Source organism: Mus caroli, chromosome 17 (assembly GCF_900094665.2).
Source record: "Mus caroli chromosome 17, CAROLI_EIJ_v1.1, whole genome shotgun sequence".
Classification (NCBI taxonomy): Eukaryota; Metazoa; Chordata; class Mammalia; order Rodentia; family Muridae; genus Mus; species Mus caroli.
Window position 1 is genome coordinate 25213053 of NC_034586.1, and position 18995 is coordinate 25232047.

General features: G+C 52.0%; 1 protein-coding gene across 3 annotated transcripts in view; it reads left to right on the forward strand.

The window, feature by feature from the left end:
* The first annotated feature begins 7647 nt into the window (after nucleotides 1-7647).
* Fgd2 (FYVE, RhoGEF and PH domain containing 2) overlaps nucleotides 7648-18995 on the forward strand; it is a 19410-nt gene continuing 8062 nt past the window's right edge. The window contains exons 1-9 of one of the 3 annotated variants that reach the window (XM_021149210.2): nucleotides 7648-7891; nucleotides 10421-10655; nucleotides 11600-11680; nucleotides 12151-12299; nucleotides 13731-13887; nucleotides 14027-14165; nucleotides 14675-14733; nucleotides 14938-15084; nucleotides 16058-16150. In XM_021149210.2, coding sequence (XP_021004869.1) covers nucleotides 7827-7891; nucleotides 10421-10655; nucleotides 11600-11680; nucleotides 12151-12299; nucleotides 13731-13887; nucleotides 14027-14165; nucleotides 14675-14733; nucleotides 14938-15084; nucleotides 16058-16150 — 1125 coding nt within the window. In that variant the 5' untranslated portion in view covers nucleotides 7648-7826. Of the gene's footprint in view, nucleotides 7892-10420; nucleotides 10656-11599; nucleotides 11685-12150; nucleotides 12300-13730; nucleotides 13888-14026; nucleotides 14166-14674; nucleotides 14734-14937; nucleotides 15085-16057; nucleotides 16151-18995 lie in introns of all 3 variants that reach the window. The other 2 variants (XM_021149211.2, XM_029470858.1) reach the window with 2 other exon arrangements.

Sequence of the window (18995 nt, forward strand, 5' to 3'; positions counted from 1 at the left end):
TCAGAATGTAAAGCTCTCAGCTACTTCTCCAGCAGCAGCCTCCCTGCCGGCTGAAAGATGATGATAATGGACTAACACTCTGAATCGGTAAGCAAGGCCCCAGTGAGATGCTTTCCTTTATAAGAGTTGCCTTGGTCATAGAGTCTCTTCACAGCCATAGGACTGAGACACCATCTCAAAAACAAACAAACAAACAAACAAACAAACAAATGTCCAGGTATGAGTAGCCAATACTAGGGAGTTGAAGGCAAGAGAGAATGGGGAATTCAAGGTTAGCCCAGCCACATAGCAGATTTCTGGCTGGGCAAAGTTATACAAAACACTTAAAAAAAAGGGTGGGGGGCTAGAAAGAAGGCTCAGTGGTTAAAAGCACTGGCTGCTCTTCTAGAGGTCCTGAGTTCAATTCCCAGCAACCACATGGTGGCTCACAACCATCTGTAATGGGATCTGATGCCCTCTTCTGGTGTGTCTGAAGAGAGCAATGGTGCACTCATATATGTAAAATAAATAAATATTCAAAAAAAAAGGATGAGATTGCAGAATGACTCATGATTAACAGCACTTGCTGCTCCTATCGAAGACCCAAGTTTGGTTCCCAGCACCCGCATGGTGGCTTACAACCATCTGAACTCCTATTCCAGGGAGAGTCTGAAGACCTCTTCCAAACCCTGAGGGCAGTGGGTGCACCTGTGCAGGCAGGCAAGAAGACAAAACACTCAGACACATAAAATTACAAAAAAAACAAAAACAAAAAAAAAACCCAAAAAATGGAATTTTATTCAGTTATGCAAAGGGATAAAACAATATGTCATTTAGACGAAAAATGAGGCAAAGATTGTCATATTAAGTGGATTAAGTCAGACAGATATGTCCTGTTTTCTTTCATGTGTAGGCCCAGGTTTTATACAGACACATAAAGTCATGTCTCTAGCAGAGAAGCCGAAGCAACGCTGCCTAGGAAATGCAGAAGTTAGCGGATGGGAACTGAAAAGGAAGATGCCCGTGTGCAAACGAACATAGGCAAAAGTGTACATTTGTACGAAATTTTCTTCATGAAACCTAGTACTACCTACCAAATAAATATAGGACAATAGACATATTTTTTTGTTTTGTTTTTTCAAGACAAGGTTTCTCTGTGTAGCCCCTGGCTGTCCTGGAACTCACTCTGTAGACCAGGCTGGCCTTGAACTCAGAAATCCACCTGTCTCTGCCTCCTAAGTGCTGGGATTAAAGGCGTGCACCACCACGCCCGACATATTTTTTTTAAAGGAGCTTTGGGCCAGTTGTAGAGGTGCACACCGGTAGGATTTACTGACAGAGGCAGAGGCAGGAGAATCAGGAGTTTGGGCTAGCCTGGGCTACACATTTTCAAACCTGTGGCACTGGGAAGGCAAAACCAGGGAGATTTCTTGAGTTGGAGGCAAGACTGACTACATAGCAAGTTCCAAGACAGCCAGGGGTACACAGAGAGACCCAGTCTCAAAAAAAAAAAAAAAAAGAAAGAAAGAAAGGAAGGAAGGAAGGAAGGAAGAAAAAAAGAAAGTAAAAGAAAACGGAGCTTTGGGTCAGGCATAGGGCACAGGCATGTGCCTTTAACTCTGCACTTGAGAAGTGGAAGCAGGGTTCAAGGCCAACCTGGTCTACATAGAATGTTATAGGCATCCAGAGAGACATAGTGAGACTATCTATAAACAACTTTTTATTTGCCAGGTGTGATGTGGTGGCTCCTGTTTACAACCCCAGCTCTCAGGAGGCAGAGGCAGAGGAGAAAAATCCATGTGAGTTCTAGATCAATTTAGGTTATATTGTGGACTGTTGGCTAGCCTCGGCTACAGAGTGAGGCTCGGTCTCAAAAACAAGGAGCCTGGGGATGCAGAGCTGTACATCAAGGGCTTGCCTAACATACACAAAGCCAATACCCCCAGAAGCACAGAGGTCAGGTGCGCTGATGCACACCTGCAATCCCGGCACTTGTCAGGTGGAGACCGGATGATTAGAAGTTCAAGATCATCTTTAGGTGTTCAGTGAGTTTGAGACAAAGGCTAGGAGACCCTGTCTCATAGACCAAATCACCGAAGATAAATGGCTAAGTTCAGCCTTCCATTCAGAGAGTTGACTGAGCCCTTTGTGATTCTGCTGCAGGACTCAGCCGTGAAATACTCGAACCTGGTGAATGACCTGAGGGTCAGGGGATGGATGCCGACTTTGGCTTTTTGGTTAAAAAGTCACCTGTGTGTTTCTGTGACTGCCCACCCCAACCCTAGGTTGGAGGTAGGAAGTGGAAGAAAACAAACCCTGGGTCCTTTTTCTGGGAGAGATCTGTGGTGCCTCTGCTGCTGGTTGGCAGGCTCTGTCCTAGCCTCTGGGGACAGGGAAAAATGAGCCATGTCCACCCTCTCAGGATTTTATGAGGACTGAATCCACAGGTGTGTGCCCTTTTGTAAGTTTGCCAAGTCCCTAGTGATGATAAAGCCCAGGGCCTCCTACAAGTGAGGCAAGCTCTGTACCCCTGAGCTATCTCCTCCAGAAACGGCTTTTGGAGTCTCTTGAGCTTGCTTATGTAACAGCTCTCCCTAAAGGCCCTCACACAGGCACTTAGTAACAGGGAAAGGACAAGAGGGCCAGGCTGTGGGAAGGCTCTCTGCTTACTATTATTGTCTGTGAAGCCCAGCGGTGTGTGTGTGTGTGTGAGTGTGTGTGTACATGCACAGCGTGGGAAGGGAGAATGAAGCAGAGAGTGTGGAGGGGTGCACCCTGGGAAGGGGGTGGGTAGCTGGGAGAGAGAGCAACAATGGTCAGAATAGCTGGACAGGCAGGAACAAGAGGCCCTTTTGTCACTTGGAAGCCTGGCCACTCCTCTTCAAGCCATTTCTTCTTGAGCTGTTAAGGCTAAAGCAGTCAGGGCCTTGAAATATAGAGAAACTCAAGAGAGGCCTGGAGGGCCCAAGTGCTGGCCCTGTGTGGAGCTCAGGGACTTTCTCAGGCACTGCCTGGACCCTCCCCTGGGATCCTGGCGCCGCCTTCTCCTGACCCGTTCCTTCCGCAGAAAACCAACCCTCCTTCCCCGCTTTTACTAGGCTCGGAGGCATACTGCGGCCCCATATTGTCTCTGTCAGGCTGGCCCCATTACGTGATTCCCCAGGCCCAGGCCTGGCCCTCAGCCAGCCCAGGCGCCACCTCTTATGACCTTGAGCCCTTCCTAAGGACCTGGCAACAGCCACACCCCTGCCAGCCAACTCTCAGCTTTGAAACTGGATAGTTAACGCAGGGAAGATTAAAAGGCTGTTTTCTGTGGCCCGCTGATGCTGACGCGCTCCGGGTGTCAAGTCAGGCCCGCCCACGCACTTTGCGGTCATCCTGGCTCTGTGTCCTTGCAGAAACTAGAGTGGGTCCTCCACCAAGCCACAGTCCTGGCTCAAAGGCTTTCCCCGTCACTGTCCTCACACAGCTGCCTAACCAATGATGACATTGCTCAGATTAACTGTAAAAGACAGGCACACTCGGGCCTCTCAGCAGCCAGTTCCTAGGAAAGGCGACATCAGGAAGGGTAGAGGGACCTTTTGGCCTGCTGAGGGGACACCCATCTGCAAGCCCTTCCGCAGGAAAGCATGAGCAAACGGTGGGGCTTCTGGCAAAGAAACAAGTAGAAAGAGCACGGCTGTCTTGGGGAGGGGCGGGCAGGGTGAGCTTCAGACAGACTTATTGGCTAGGCTGAGATTTTCCCCGCCCCTCTTCCTCCCAGTACAGCCAGGGACTGGTCGCCTGGGCGTGCACCTGCCCACTGGCAACGGTCATAAGTGGTCCTCTGCCCACACGTGATTGATCAACCAGGCTCCCCCAGCCCCCCCCCCCAGGGCCTCCCAAAGAATAGGAGGTGAGCCCTTAGGGTATAACAATGGAGCTGAAGCCAAAGAGAGCTGGCTGGAGATGTCGACCATCCTCCCTGGCTTGCCTGTCGTTTTGCAGGTGCGGTGTGAGGTTGACAGCCGGATTAGGACAGAAGAGGGGACTATCGTACACACCCTGGGGAGGCAGATGCCTTCTCTGGAAGCTCACGGCCCGAGACAGTCTTTCTGCACTGAAGGAGTGATGACCGTTCATTCTATACCATAGGCTTCTGGGATGGGGGAGGGGCGGGGGTGGGAGGGACAACGAGGTACAGGGCTGGGAACATCTGTGCCCAAGCCCTGTCGCACATTGCTGAGGCTGAGGCTGAACCCTAACAAAGAGGGGTCTCCCAAGACCAGGAGTACCCAGAGGAAGTACCCTTAAGGATTAAAGTGACCCAGACTCTTCAATTTGTGACAAAAATGCCGTGGAACAGACTTGTACCTGGGTGTTCTATTATTGGTTTTTGGAGATAGGCTCTCATGTAGCCCAGGCTGGCCTCAACTCACTATGTAGCCAAGGATGACCTTGAACCCCTGATCCTCCCACCTCACCTCCCAAGTACTAGGATTACAGGAATATACGTGACCCACTGAGCTTAATTAGCGTTGCTTGTGTGAGCATGAGCGAGAGCTCACTGGAAGATGGGCAGCTTGTCACTGGCTACATTGTTAAAGAAAGTGACACTCTCTCCCTTAGTGACCATCAGCTGCAGGGAGTATGTTGGGGGAACAGCAAAAATGCCTTTTACAAAAACATATATGTGGCTGTGTACATTGTATGAATGTGTACATATTCCATGGTATGCAGGTGGCGGTCAGAAGACAACATTCAGGAATCAATTCTCTCCTTCTATCATGTGGGTTCTGGGTATGGAACTCAAGGTGTCAGGCTGGGCCTCAATATCCTGCCCTGCCCCCACATACATTTTTTTGTTAAATGTTATTGGCATTGTTCTTACTGGATACTTAGTTACACAGAGAGATTGTTGTCAAACATCTCTTGAGATTCAATAGTGGCAACATTGGTTTTTTTTTGGTTTCTTTTTTTTCCAGACAGGGTTTCTCTGTGTAGCCCTGGCTGTCCTGGAACTCACTTTGTAGACCAGGCTGGCCTCGAACTCAGAAATCCGCCTGCCTCTGCCTCCNGAGTGCTGGGATTAAAGGCGTGCACCACCACACCTGGCTTGGTTTCTTTTTTGGTTTTTCAAGACAGGGTTTCTCTGTGTATCTCTCTCTGGCTGTCTTGGAACGCACTTTGTAGACCAGGCTGGCCTCAATCCACCTGCCTCTGCCTCCCAAGTGCTGGGATTAAAGGAGTGCCACCACCGCCCGGTGGCAACATTGTTTTATAGGTAGGTACACACGTATAAACATACATGTCAATAAAACAGTGTTACTTTAGTAATTGTGTGGGTATGTGTCCATTTACATGAGCGTGTGTTGATACTTAAGAGTCCCCTGGGTTTTTAAATACATACAGAAATAATGTCATTTGGCATTTGGGGTTTGCTTAATCAGGACACAGAAGGGAAATCGAAAGAGCCACACACAGGTAGGGACTGAACTCTGGTGTGGACTAAGAGGCTCATGGGGGTGAATTATTCTATTCTGCCTACTCTCGTGTATGTTCTTCATTTTTTTATGACAAAAAGTGCAAGGGGATCTAAGGATGATGCTCAGTTGGTAGAGAGCTTGGCCAGCTCTGCATCCTCAGCATGGCATAAAACTAGCATCGTGGGGCTGGAGAGATGGCTCAGCAGTTAAGAGCACTTGCTCCCTGCATTTGGGCCCTGCAAAAGAGGCCCTGCATTTGGGATTAGTGAGACTTAGTCCTCAGGACTGGGGTGGCCTCTGGTGGCAAACAGCTGGGGGAAGCTCAGGGGTGTAGGGTTGCTGGGCAGGAGGCTCCAGGCTCACAGCTGCCACAGCAGAAACTGTGCCAGGCACTTTGGGCTCCAGGATGGCTCACACTTGATCCTAGGACAAAGACTAGCTTCAGTGGAGGGTCCTGGCTCAGGATCCATGGGAGAGCAATGAATGAATGGCCTTCCAGCTTGAATGAGCAGAGCAGAGGTGCTGGTCACGTGTTCTAGAAACACCGAGTGACCAAGAGGCAGATTTCCCTTGGGTGCTATGATCAGGGGACCCTGAGGATGGAGCGCATGGAGACCACCCTCCAGGTTCCCTGGGTCTTTGCTGGAGTCATAGGACACTTACCTGGGCTTCAGAAATGGCAATTCTTCCCCTGTTCTTCCTGGGTGACTTCAGTCAGGTGTCTTGACCTCCATTAGCCTCCATTTCTGATACGGGAGCACACTGTGTAACACAGCTATGGGAGTGAATGAGAGGAGACTTGTTAGCTCTAACCCATGGGGGTTCTCCAACCCGGGCCACTAGAGAAATATCAACATCATTAAGACAAAAGCATCCAAAGAGGTGTTGGGGACCACAGGACCCCTTCCTGCATATCCTCACAGTCTGTGGGGTTTTTTGTTTTGTTTGTTTGCTTACTTTTTTTTTTTTCCAGACAGGGTTTCTCTGTGTAGCCCCAGCTGTCTTAAAAGTTACTCTGGAGCTGGGCGTGGTGGCGCATGCCTTTAATCCCAGCATTTGGGAGGCAGAGGCAGGTGAATTTCTGAGTTCGAGGCCAGCCTGGTCTACAAAGTGAGTTCCAGGACAGCCAGGGCTATACAGAGAAATCCTGTCTTGAAAAAACAAAAAACAAAAAAAAAGTTACTCTGTAGACCAAGTGGGCATCAAACTCAGAGATCTGCCTGCCTCAGAGATCTGCCTGCCTCTGCCTCCCGAGTGCAGGGACTAAAGGTGTGTGCCACCACCAGTCTAGCTTGTGATTTTTTTTTTAACATTTTTTTTTTAAGGGGAGGAGTACAAGAGATACAATGTGTGTGGGTTGGAGCCCAGAGGCAACCTGAAAGAGTCTGCTTTTGGGTGGAGAGTTGGTTCAGAGGTTAAGAGAACTTAGAAAGGACCTAGGTTCCGTTCCCACAACTCCCTCTTCTGACCATTGTGGGCGCCAGGCATGAATGTGGCCAGATTCACACAAGCCAAACACTCATACACATAAAAAATAAAAGTAAATAAAAAGAAAGAAAAAGTCTATTTTTTTTTCTTCCACCATGTGGGGCTCCAGGGTTAGACTCAAGCTGCCAGACTTGACTACAGGTACTCTTACCCCTGAACCATCTCAAAGCCCACCCTGTCCGACCCCATGTCTTACGTAGCCGAGGCTGGTCTTACACTCATTGCGTTGTCAAGGAAGAACTTGGACTCTACAACTCCTCACTTCACCTCTCAAGTGGGTGCCATGGGCATGCACCATGATACCCAGTTCTACAGTGCTGAGGATAAAGCCCTGGGCTGGGCTTCCCGCATGCTGGGCAAGCATTCTCTATCAGCTGAGCTACATCCCCAGCCCTGTGGTCCATTTTAATTTAAAAGCTGTTTCCTTTAGCAGTGCACAGCGCTAGACACAAGGAAGATGCTGAGAATGGTACTAAGTAAAACATCCCTGAGCCCCCCCCCTTCCCCCCATGCAGAGAATTGGATATCCAGGAAGCTGCTCATTCCAGGATCCGGCTCCAGAAATGTCCTATGACCACTCTTGCCCCTGCCTTCTCTAACAGGGCTGGGTAGAAGGATCTGAGAGGTAAAGGTCAGATGCCAAGAGGGCCGGGCAGAACTTCACAGGCTCCTCCCACAGCAAGGAGTGCTGGCCTCTCTTCCAAACTACTGGGACCACTTCCTCTTTTTTCACTCTGAAGATAGGAACTGCCCCAGGGCAGTCAAAAGAGATGGGCAGATTCCAGGCTGTGGTAGACCTGCTTCACCCGCTGGCCAGGGAGTGCTGAGGGCACCAGCTGATTGCCTCCCTCCCTGCTTCTGTGGTAACTGAGGACCACCTTGCAGGCTAGCAGGATGGAGCAAGCCTGTGAGAAGCAGGACTCAGTGTGCAACCTGGTGGCTGTGTTTGAGAACAACAGGTACAGATGGTGGGGGAGGGGTCGAGCCCTTCTATCTGATCTGGTGGGCAGCACCTGAGTCCCTCCATCCTGGGTGCCTGGCAGTACAGGCAACCACTGCTCTTGTGGTAGTAAGCTGGACAGGGTGAGCAAGCCGTGTGCATTGGGAGATCTCCAATCCATGCACACACACATCCCACTCACACCAGGACACAAATGGGAACAAGAGGGCTGGACACAGATGGAATGTGGCTGACTGGGACAAAGCAGAGCCATGCCTACCAGGCCTCTCTCCTAAGTTCCTTTCCATACCTCAGGGCTTACTCTGATGGCCCTAGGGTGTGACTTGTTCGGTTCCCATCATAGGGAGAACAGAAGAGGGGACACAGGAACTAGCTTCTTTGAGTTTTGGGGCTGTGCTGACACTTGTATCTGAAGGGAAAAGACAAAGCCAGGGGTGGGAGGGGTCGTGAGTGTGAGACATGAAGCCACTTTGCAGGCCTGTGGCTTGGGAGTGTCTTTGGTACTGTCCTCTGGAAGCAGATAGAGGTTGGCCTCAGGAGGCTTAGGGGGAAGCTGTGGGGACCTGAGAGAGGAGGGGAGGAGGGTCAGGTGGAGGGAGGGGCTGAGCCCTGGTTTGTTGTAGAGGGTTCCAGAACCTGGGTACACCACAGTGAGTCCCCATGCCTTCAGCAGCTAGATGCTGGGTAAAGCAGCACTCTTACATGAAGAGAAGGAGTCTGCCACCAGAGTCCCCAGCCCTCGGGAGCCACAAAAACAAAGCTTAGTGCCTAGGGTTCTGTGGAGGATGCAGGGGTAGATTTCTACTTGTGATACAAAGTTCCGTCCTTCTGAGACACCAGGCCACAGGCTTTAGATGCCCTGGGAAGGCCTCCACGCTGTGTTGTGGGCCTGCAGGCCATGCACAGGAGGTGCCTGGGGCCTCCACGTGGAAGCCCACATTCACCCCTGCAGAAGTTTCAATTCCTGGGTGAGCAGCCTGACTCTGCCTCTCCAGCAGCTTGGCTGAGTGCATCCTGTTCAGCACCTGGGACAGCTCATTCCCACCACCCTCTTGGCCCACCACACTCAGAGTGCTGGAGGGGGCATAGGCTCATGTAGGTGCCAGCCCTTGGGCTACTGAGTGGTGTCTGGCTGCACCTTGCAGGTAGAGTAGCCATACAGAGGAGTGGGTCACTAGAAGCGTGGTCAGGAGTGTGAGAGTCAGGCTCTGAGCGAGGGGACCATGCAGGCTTCTCTCTGTGGAGCCCTTGGCGCCTAGCTGATCTGAAACTGAGGGCTAGAGAGGAAACAGGCACAGGCCTGAGTGCTTAGAAATGCAGAAGCTGAAACCAAATGTACAGGAGAAAAACCTGAGACTCAGCACCCTCTCACCCAACCCCCTCTTCCTGGCTGCAGGCCCTGAGGCCAAGGAACTCCATTTTCTATGTCTGGAATGGGCCCCCACGTTCCTTCAGCCTACAGCAGGCCCCATGACCAGGGCAATCGCCTCAGCTCTCTGGGTCTCTCTGTCCTTGACATCAGAGGAAAGACAGCTTAGCATGGAGGTTTGGATGTCAGCTGCCCCTACCTGCCCCACTTTCAGGTTCCCATCCTTTCTGCCTCAGTCTCCACATCTGCAGCATGGACACAGGGACATTCTTTCTCATCGGGTTTGGAGGCTCGGTACCTGTCTGGCCTCCGTTTCCCTGTCTGTCTTTCTCGAGGGGATGCCTACCCAGCGCTGTCACCCTGGCTATTTCCCTGCACATGCCTGGCTCTGGCAGTGTGGGTTTCTCTAGCCTACAGGACTGGTAAACACAGCATAGTAAAACTGCCCTGTGAGGGCTGAACCTGGGGAACAGGGGCCCTGCTCTGCAGGATGGCTTTGTCCCCTGGTAATTGTGTGAAGGCCATAGGCATCCCTGAAAAGGCCCAGCTTCAGCATCTGAGTCCCTGCTCTGAATTACTCTATGACACCCACCTTCCCTTGATGTATCAGGAGAGATACAGAGATGAAAGCAAGGGGGAAGAACAGAGGTGGGGTGATCCTGAGGGAGCCCCTGAAAGAACTGTGTGCCAAAGGAGGGGTTCTCTCTAGATGTGTTTGCATTTGAAACAGGGAAGTATGTAGTTCCCCAGAGAATAAAATAGGCCATAATGACTCATTTAGGGACTGATGGAGTTCCCTCCCAGAGGACACTCAGAAGGATGCTGGTGGCACCTGGGACATGGCTCTGTTGGTAGAGGGCTTGCTTATCGTGCACAAAACCCTGGCCCCCACCCCTACTACACCATGTAAGCCAGACATAGGTTCATGCATGTGATCCTAGCACCAGAAGTCCAAGGTCATCTTCCACTATAAAGGGGTCAAGGCTAGCCTGTGGTACTTGAGTCTCTGGCTCAAAAAAAAGGGAGAAGGAAGGAGGCTGAGGAAGATTCATAAGCTTTGACAGGTTCCTACACTGTGCCAGGCACTTGGGAACCCATGAACACCAGTGGCTCACACAGGTTACCCTGAGGAGACCCTCAAGTGTGGTCTGTTCTCAGCAGGACTCCGGGAGCAGCACCTGGATCCCATAGCCTTGAGGACCAGCCCCATAGCCCTGAACACCAGCTGTCCCTGTCCCCAGAGCCTTGGGAGGCACCCCCTGTCAAGGAGGCCTTGAAGTCTGAATTCCGGCCAGTGAGCAGGAGATATCTGAGTTCCCTCAAGAACAAGCTATCGAGTGGGGCTTGGAGGAAATCCTGCCAGCCTGGGGTCAGCCCGGGGCCAGAGACACAGGTGAGGGACTCTGACCGGGGAATGGGTAGAAGGACCTCTTGACCTTCCATCTCTCTTCCTCTTTCTCTCTCCTCTCCCTTTTCTTCCTCCTATTCAAGGCAGGATCCTACAGTGTAGCCCAGATGGGCCTTAAACTCTCTACTTCTGTATCCCCAGAGCTGGGGTCACAGGGTCGCTCTAACTCTCCTTAAAAGGTCACCAACCACATTGATTTGTGGCCCCATTTTTTAAGATTTTTTAAAAATTTATTTTATGTATGTGAGTACACTGTAGCTGTACAGATGGTTGTGAGCCTTTATGTAGTTGTTGGGAAATAAATTTTAGGAAGCCTGCTCACTCCCGTCAACCATGCTTGCTCAGTCCCTGCTCATTCTGGCCCGAAGATTTATTTATTATTATACATAAGTACACTGTAGCTGTCTTCAGACACACCAGAAGAGGGCATCAGATCTCATTACAGATGGTTGTAAGCCACCATGTGGTTCCTGGGATTTGAACTCAGGACCTTCGGAAGAGTAGTCAGTGCTCTTACCCCCTGAGCCATCTCACCAGCCTATCCTTATGATCTCATGTAACCCTGATGCTCCCCCAAGCTCCGAGGAGCCAGAGGATGGCTCAGCTGGGATGCTAGACCCTTGTCTATGTGTCTTCCCCTTTGTGTGTGTGGCCTTCTAGAGGAGGCTCCCCGCCAGGCAGCCAGGTGTCTTTCACAGTAGCCCCTTGACTCTCTGTTCCCATGAAAGCCCAGATGGAGACCGTTTAACCTGAAGACTCAGCCCTGGAGCAGGGCATGTCTCTAGGCTGTACTATGAAAGCTGGTCCAGTGCCAGACCTGGTATACCAGGAAGACGGGAATGCCAGAGGGTTTGCTCATTAGACAGAACAACGTTGTCTTCTGATGAGTGGCAAGCCAAGTTGTCCACCCTTCTCTTCTACCCCTGTAGGAACCTGAGGAGAAGAGGGTCGTGCGGGAGCTTCTGGAGACGGAGCAGGCCTATGTGGCTCGCCTGCACCTGCTTGACCAGGCCAGTGGGGACCCCTCAACACCTATCATATCACAAGTACCGACACCAGCCCAGGACTTGGCATTAGCTCAACCCACTGACATCGTTGGATGGCTTTGGGGCAGTATCAGAACTGAGCCCTTTAGCACCTCATGCATTGTCTTCAGTCCTGGCCAGCCTCATACATGGCAGCCTTGTTTAATTGCCCTCACTAGATGCCCTTTACTTCAGCCAAGGAACACCCAAGGCCTAGGAAGACACAGATGGGGCTGTTCCCCATTCCCTTGGCCAAGCCCTAGGGAGTCCTGGCTTGTTTCCCATCTGTAAGGTGGCCTGAATCCAGTCTTCCCTGGCCATCTCTCTCAGCTGTGTGGCAAGGATGCAGGCCTAACTGCTGGGGTTGGGCTGTCCCCCTGGGGCTGCAGGGCTGGCTAGCGGGTGGTGACTTCCTCTTTGAGTAGGGCGTGAGCAGGTGCCGGTTTCCTGTGCAGGTGTTCTTCCAGGAGCTGCTGAGGGAGGCAGGCCACAGCAAGGCCTTCCCTGAGGACGTGGTGAAGCTCATTTTCTCCAACATCTCCTCCATCTATCGTTTCCACGCCCAGTTCTTCCTTCCCGAGCTGCAGCGGCGCGTGGATGACTGGTGAGGTCCCAAGTCACGGACCCAGGGTGAGGGTGCCTGGGAGGCCTGTGTGCTTGAGTTTAATTCTGACCGTGGCTGTCTCCTCACACAGCTGAGGAAGATGGGGCCATCCTAAGCCCTGTGACTTAAGAGGTCAGGGGAGTCATGGTACTGACTGGGTCCCTGGCCTTGATCTTGGCATCTGTTAAGAGGCTGGTTTCCTAGCCAGCGGTGTGATGTCCACATCACTGTTACATGAGAAGCCCTGATCCCAGCACCCACATGTTGGCTCCCAACCAGTGTAGCTCCAATAGCCTTTTGTGGCCTCGGTAGACACCAGGCATGCACATGAGCACATACATACATACATATGTGCAGGCAAAACATTGATACACAAATAAATCTAAAGAGAGACGGGATGGAGGGCTGGGGAGACAACTCAATCAGTAAAGTGCTGTTGAACAAGCCCACAGACCCGGCTTTAATTGCTGGGACTCACAGTGAAAGAGGAGAACCAGCTCCCAAAACTGTCCTCTGACCTCTACGTGTATGCTATACTACAAGCATCCCCAACACACACACACATACACACACACACACACACACACACACACAGGAGTGTACACACACATGCACACTCATACATAATGGTAATAAATAAAATAAACTTTAAAACTGAGAGATAGAGTGAGGTGGAGACCAGTCTGGTCTACATAGACCTGGAACAGTCTGTCAGGGTTACAAACAGGCCTGTTTCAAACATAAAGAAGCAAGGTGGGGGGTGGAGAGATGGCTTAGTGGTTAAGAGCACTGACTACCCTTCCAAAGGTCCTGAGTTCAATTCCCAGCAACCACATGGTGGCTCACAACCATCTGAAATGAGATCTGACGCCCTCTTCTGGTGCGCCTGAAGACAGCTACAGTGTATTTAGATACAATAATAAATAAACCTTTAAGAAGAAGAAGAAGAAGAAGAAGAAGAAGAAGAAGAAGAAGAAGAAGAAGAAGAAGAAGAAGAAGAAGAAGAAGAAGAAGAAGAAGAAGCAGGGGGGCCAGGGGCACCGGCCTGTAAGATCACCCAACACCATACCCATCTTTTCTGAGGAGAAAACCAAGACTCAAAGAAGCTTCCACAAGGACACATGGGTACAATAATGAGAGCGAAAACAGGCAGCCGTCCTGGGCAGAACTTTCGTGCAACCCATACCATCAGCTACACACAATGCCTTCTGCAGTCTGGCCAGCCAGGCCTTCATAGGCCTCACAGGGAGGCTAGCTAGCCAGGGACCAGGGACTCAGAGTCTAAAGAGGAGGCAGATTCTCAGGGCACTGCTCTCTTACATCTGCCCCAAGGGTACTGGAAGGGCTGTTGGGAGCTGGGGAGCACGGAGGGTGTGGCTCAGAAGCTGAGACGGGAGGTGGCTAGGCTGACTGCATCCCATCCCCACTTAGGACAGCCACACCCCGCATTGGGGATGTGATCCAGAAGCTGGCCCCGTTTCTGAAAATGTACAGCGAGTACGTGAAGAACTTCGAGCGGGCCGCGGAACTGCTGGCCACGTGGATGGACAAGTCTCAGCCCTTCCAGGAGGTGGTCACCCGCATCCAGGTGAGGGGCATGGGGGAGGAGCCTGCACGGCCACCTGGGAACCTGCCTCATTCCCCCCCAAGCGGTTTGGACATCCTCAAGCCTGGCACCCCATTTTCTCTGCGCTCACGCTTCCGCCCCTTGCTCCCTGCTCCCCAAGTGCAGCGAGGCCTCGGGCAGCCTGACCCTGCAGCACCACATGTTGGAGCCTGTGCAAAGAATCCCACGGTATGAACTGCTGCTCAAGGAATATGTGCAGAAGCTGCCAGCCCAGGCCCCAGACCTCGAAGATGCCCAGAGTGAGGACACCCTGGGGCCCAGGGAGCCGGGGAGGGTTGACCTGAGGACCTACTAAAATGGTTCTGATGACCTGATTGAAGATTGATTGATTGATGATGATGATCAATCGTTGGCCCTTTATCCATGGTATCCACACCACAGCCACAGATGAGACAGGAGAGCAAAGCCCAGAAAGGTTAAGTGATTTGCTCATGGTCACACAGTCCAGAGAAAAGCAGAGCTGGGATTTGAACCTACACCTGTAGAGCATACCCTCTGGATCTGGCTCTGCTCTGGGAATAAAGAGAATCGCTGAAGTCATAAATCTAATCACACAGTTTCCCAGTGGCCTCAGTGTCCCTATCCTGGGTGGCTTCCACCTTCTAGACACTCACTATGCTGGACTGCACAGGCAGGGATGTGCCCAGTGGGAGTTATAGCAGGTCCCCCCGCCCCCAGGTCCTATTGTGGAGCCTGAGCCCCAGACTGCAGGTCTCCAGGAATGACTGGGGCTCTGCTCTCTTTCTAGGAGCACTGGACATGATCTTCTCAGCTGCACAACACTCCAATGCAGCCATTGCAGAGATGGTGAGCGTCCTGTCCTGAGAATGGGCCTGGGGCATTCCCGGACACACTCTGTCTCTTGGTCCTTGTATCCACTGATCCTGCCCAGGGTACCTGCCCCACCCATCTACCTCCTGGCCTTTGGCTCCCTCATCCCATCCCCTTAGGCACATTATCAAGAAGCTGGGCCCCTGCCCAGCCTAGGCTGAAGGTGTGCCCCATCTCCAGGAGCGACTGCAGGGCCTGTGGGATGTGTACCAGCGCCTGGGCCTGGAGGATGACATCGTGGACCCCTCCAACACCCTGCTCCGAGAGGGCCCTGTTCTCAAGATCTCTTTCCGCCGCAGCGACCCAATGGAGCGCTACCTGGTTTTGGTAGGGGCTGCTAGGTGGTGGAGTGGCCAGCTTTGTGTGCCCCGGGGAAACAGAAATCAGAGTCGGGGCTCAGGTTGGCGTTAAAGCCTGTGCTGTCTGTGTGTACTCTAAAAGACAGCGAAGCAGGAGGGAATTAAGTTAGCTGCCCAGAAGATCTGCTGGGCTGACCCTGGGAAAGCAGAATCTTCTGAAATCAGGCTATTGTGATTATAAAAAGATAGAGAGATAAGAATATGTTCTATGGGGGTATGGAGAGGTGTCGAGGAAGGTGGTGCCTCGGCGGGTCCATGCCAAGGCATCCCTTCCCACTGAGGGACCAGCCAGACAACTGTATAGTATAGAATAGAGTTTATTCAGGGCTTGGGCAGGGGAGTTAAGAGAGTAATAGAGGCAGAGAAAGGAAGAGAGAGGGAGAGTAGAAAAGTAGAGGCCGGCCATGGCCATGGGGTGGGGGTGGGGGTGGGGAAGGATAGGGAAGGGAAGAGCCCAAGGGGGCAAGAGAGAAGCAAGAGGGAAGCTCGAGTAAGAGTATAGTGGGCCAGGCCTGCCTGGCTGTTGCCAGGTAACTGTGGGGCGGAGCATACCTGGATGTTGCCAGGTAACTGTGGGGAGGAGCATACCTGGATGTTGCCAGGTAACTGTGGGGAGGAGCATACCTGGATGTTGCCAGGTAACTGTGGGGGTGGAATTTAGCTACAGAGTTGCTATCTTGAGGTGTAGTCCTCCTGTCAGCCCATAGGCTCCTCCGACTGCTTTGTTCCCCCACTGCTCACAGCAGAGGGACCTTTAGAGCCCCTTCAGTGCAGTGTGTGGGGGTGGGGTGGGGGGTGGGGGGAGTGTGCTAGACAGTCACATCCTCACCCCCAACCCAGATCACCAGCCTAGAATGTAACCAGAAGCGTGGGGGAGGGGTGGTGGGTAGGTCACAGGAAGGACCCAGAGCGGCTGCCCATACCACCTCATGTCCTTCCAGTTCAACAACATGCTTCTGTATTGTGTACCCCGAGTCCTCCAAGTGGGTGCCCAGTTCCAGGTGCGGACCCGCATCGATGTGGCCGGCATGAAGGTGAGCTGTCCCGCAAGGGGGCCTCAGGGTGGGTGACAGCAGTGGGCAGAGCAGGTCCTTGTAAGGACTATATGGCTTCCTTGGGGGACTGGGTGCGGTTCACTCCTCTGACAGCATCACAGTATTTCCTTTGCTGTCTGCACCACTGTGATAATGTGTGGCCAGTGTTCTGAGCAGGTCCAGGTGGGCCTAGCAGCCGGGGGTGGGGGTGAGCGGGTGGGAGAGGGGGAGTTGAGGAGTTGAGAGCCCAGTGTGCTCTTCCGTGAAGGGCTCCTCTACAATGTTGCTGGGGATAGACCCACTGCCTGAGATGGTTAGCAAACACTCTGTCCAGCGAGCCCTTAACCCATCCCTGGGGTTCTGCATTTCTAGACGACCCAAAGGGACGCTGTCTGATACTCCTGCCCACATGCTCATATGTGAACAGGACTGGAGAGCAAGGTTGGCCCAGCCCCTGGCAGGATGTATCTTCAGCTAGAGTGGAGCTCAAATGAGTGGGTCCAGCCCTGCGGTCTCCCACATCCCTATGATGTCGGGTGTTGTCATCCCTGGATTAAGCATCTTTTTGCTTTTCTTTTTCTTTTTTTTTGATTTATTTATTTATTATATGTAAGTACACTGTAGTTGTCTTCAGACATTCCATAGAAGAGGGAGTCAGATCTTGTTACGGATGGTTGTGAGCCACCATGTGGTTGCTGGGATTTGAACTCCGGACCTTTGGAAGAGCAGTCGGGTGCTCTTACCCACTGAGCCATCTCACCAGCCCCATCTTTTTGCTTTTCAAGGACAGTTGTAGGGCTGTGGATGCCACTCAGTTGCTAATGTGCTTGCCTAGCTTGCATGCACTCCTGGATTCCATCGTCAGCCCTGCACAAACTGGGTGGGAGTGGGGCACATCTGTAATCAATCCCAGCCCTGAGAACCCTGGAAGCCAGGTGGCATGCCCTGGCAAGAATACCCAAGCCAGAGGCAAAAGCTCAGAGGGACGATGGCTGAAGCCCAGGATCTAACCCCAGTCTGCACCCCGTGAAGATCTCCAGAGTGGGAACACCATCTGAGGGTTCATAGTGTCTCACATGAGTTAGCTGGAGTCTTTCACGTGTGCAGCCCCTACCTGAGGCTTCTAGCCTCCATCCTGAGATGGCCAGAGAGTCCCAGAGGCCAGAGAGTAGGCAGGTGTGTCTGAGAGGGGCCCTTATGAGCAAGTCTGAGGGAGGAGGTAGAGAGAGGCCCTTAGTGAGCAAGTCTGAGGGAGGAGGGTGACCTGGTTAGGGGTGAGAAGAAGACATTGGAGGAACAGACTCAGCCCATAGCAGAGATCAGCCAACCAAGGCTGGATGTGACAGTGCACGAGTTTAATTTCCGTACTTAGGAGGCAGAGGCAGGCAGACCTCTGTGAGCTTGAATCTAGACTGGTCTACACACTGAGTTTCAGGCTAGACTGGTCTATATAGCAAGTTACAGGCTAGCCAGGGCCACAGAGTGCAACTCTGTCACAGGAGGAGGATGAGGATGAAAGACACAAGATACAGAACCCAAAGGAGATTCACAGCCTGCAATCCCAGCACTTAAGAGGCTGAGGCAGGAGGATTACTGCAAATTCAGGACAGTCTGGATTGTAGTGAATTCCGAGCTGGCCTGGAATACACAGAGAGACCATCTCAAAAACAACACACCCACACACACCCACACACACCCACACACACACACACACACACCATACATACATACAAACTCAAACAAAAACAAAACAAAAGACAAAATAAACCAGGGTTTGTTATGTAGCTCCTTTGGTAAAAGGTTTGCTTAGCATTCACTGAGCCTGGATCAGATCCCCAGTACCCAGTAGCCCAGGTGTGGTGGCACCCATCTGTAATCTCAGCCCTTGGCAAGTGGTGGCAGGAGGGTCAGGAGTTCCAGACCATCCTTGGCTACATAGTGAGGTTAACGCTAGCTGCGACCATGTGAGAAGGCCACTAATTCCCTGTGTGCCTGCTCTTGGCTGCCACCATTTGGCAAGTCTGTCTCACTTGATAGCAGCCCCATAGCACCCTCTGCTGGACATTGCTGGACATGGTGAGTGAAGAGCTGTCTACAACAAATGGAAACCACTTTTTGAGTCAGGCTTGAGGGACAGAGGGGCTTGAACCACCTTAGCTGTTATACCGACCTATGGCCTATGTATGACCTGGTCTGAGTTGGTCCTTGTGTTTCCCAGCCTAAAAAGAAGGAGACGTTACAGAGGCGTGCCATCCAGGAACCTCACATAGAACCCAACAGGTTGTACCCTGCACAAGGATGCCTTATCCCAGAGGTGCCATCAGTAGCCAACTGTGGTATGTCATAGATTGCAGATTTGCAGTGAAAACTGGCCAGCAGGTGGCAGTCAAACATCTCATTCTGACAAGATCTGGAGATGTGCCAGCTGGCCACAGATATCAGATCAGGAGAGCCTTCTGAAGCAGACAGGGGGTCCTTTGTTGATGAGCCCAAAGAACTGTGTGGGATAGAAAGACCCTGAACTGAGCCAGACCTCCAGAGTGTGGTTGAGCCAGCCCAGCGGGAAGCCAAAACCTGGAGGCTCAGGGGTAAAGAGATGGCTCAGTAATTAAGAGCACTGACTACTCTTCCAGAGGTCCTGAGCTCAATTCCCAGCAATCACATGGTGGCTCACAACCATCTGTAATTGGCATCTGATGCTGTCTTCTGCTGTGTCTGAAGGCAGTGACAGCGTACCCACATATATGAAATAAATATGGCCGGAGCGAGCGGGAGCAGGACCAGAAAAAATAAGAAGAGAGAGAGAGAGAGAGAGAGAGAGAGAGAGAGAGAGAGAGAGAGAGAG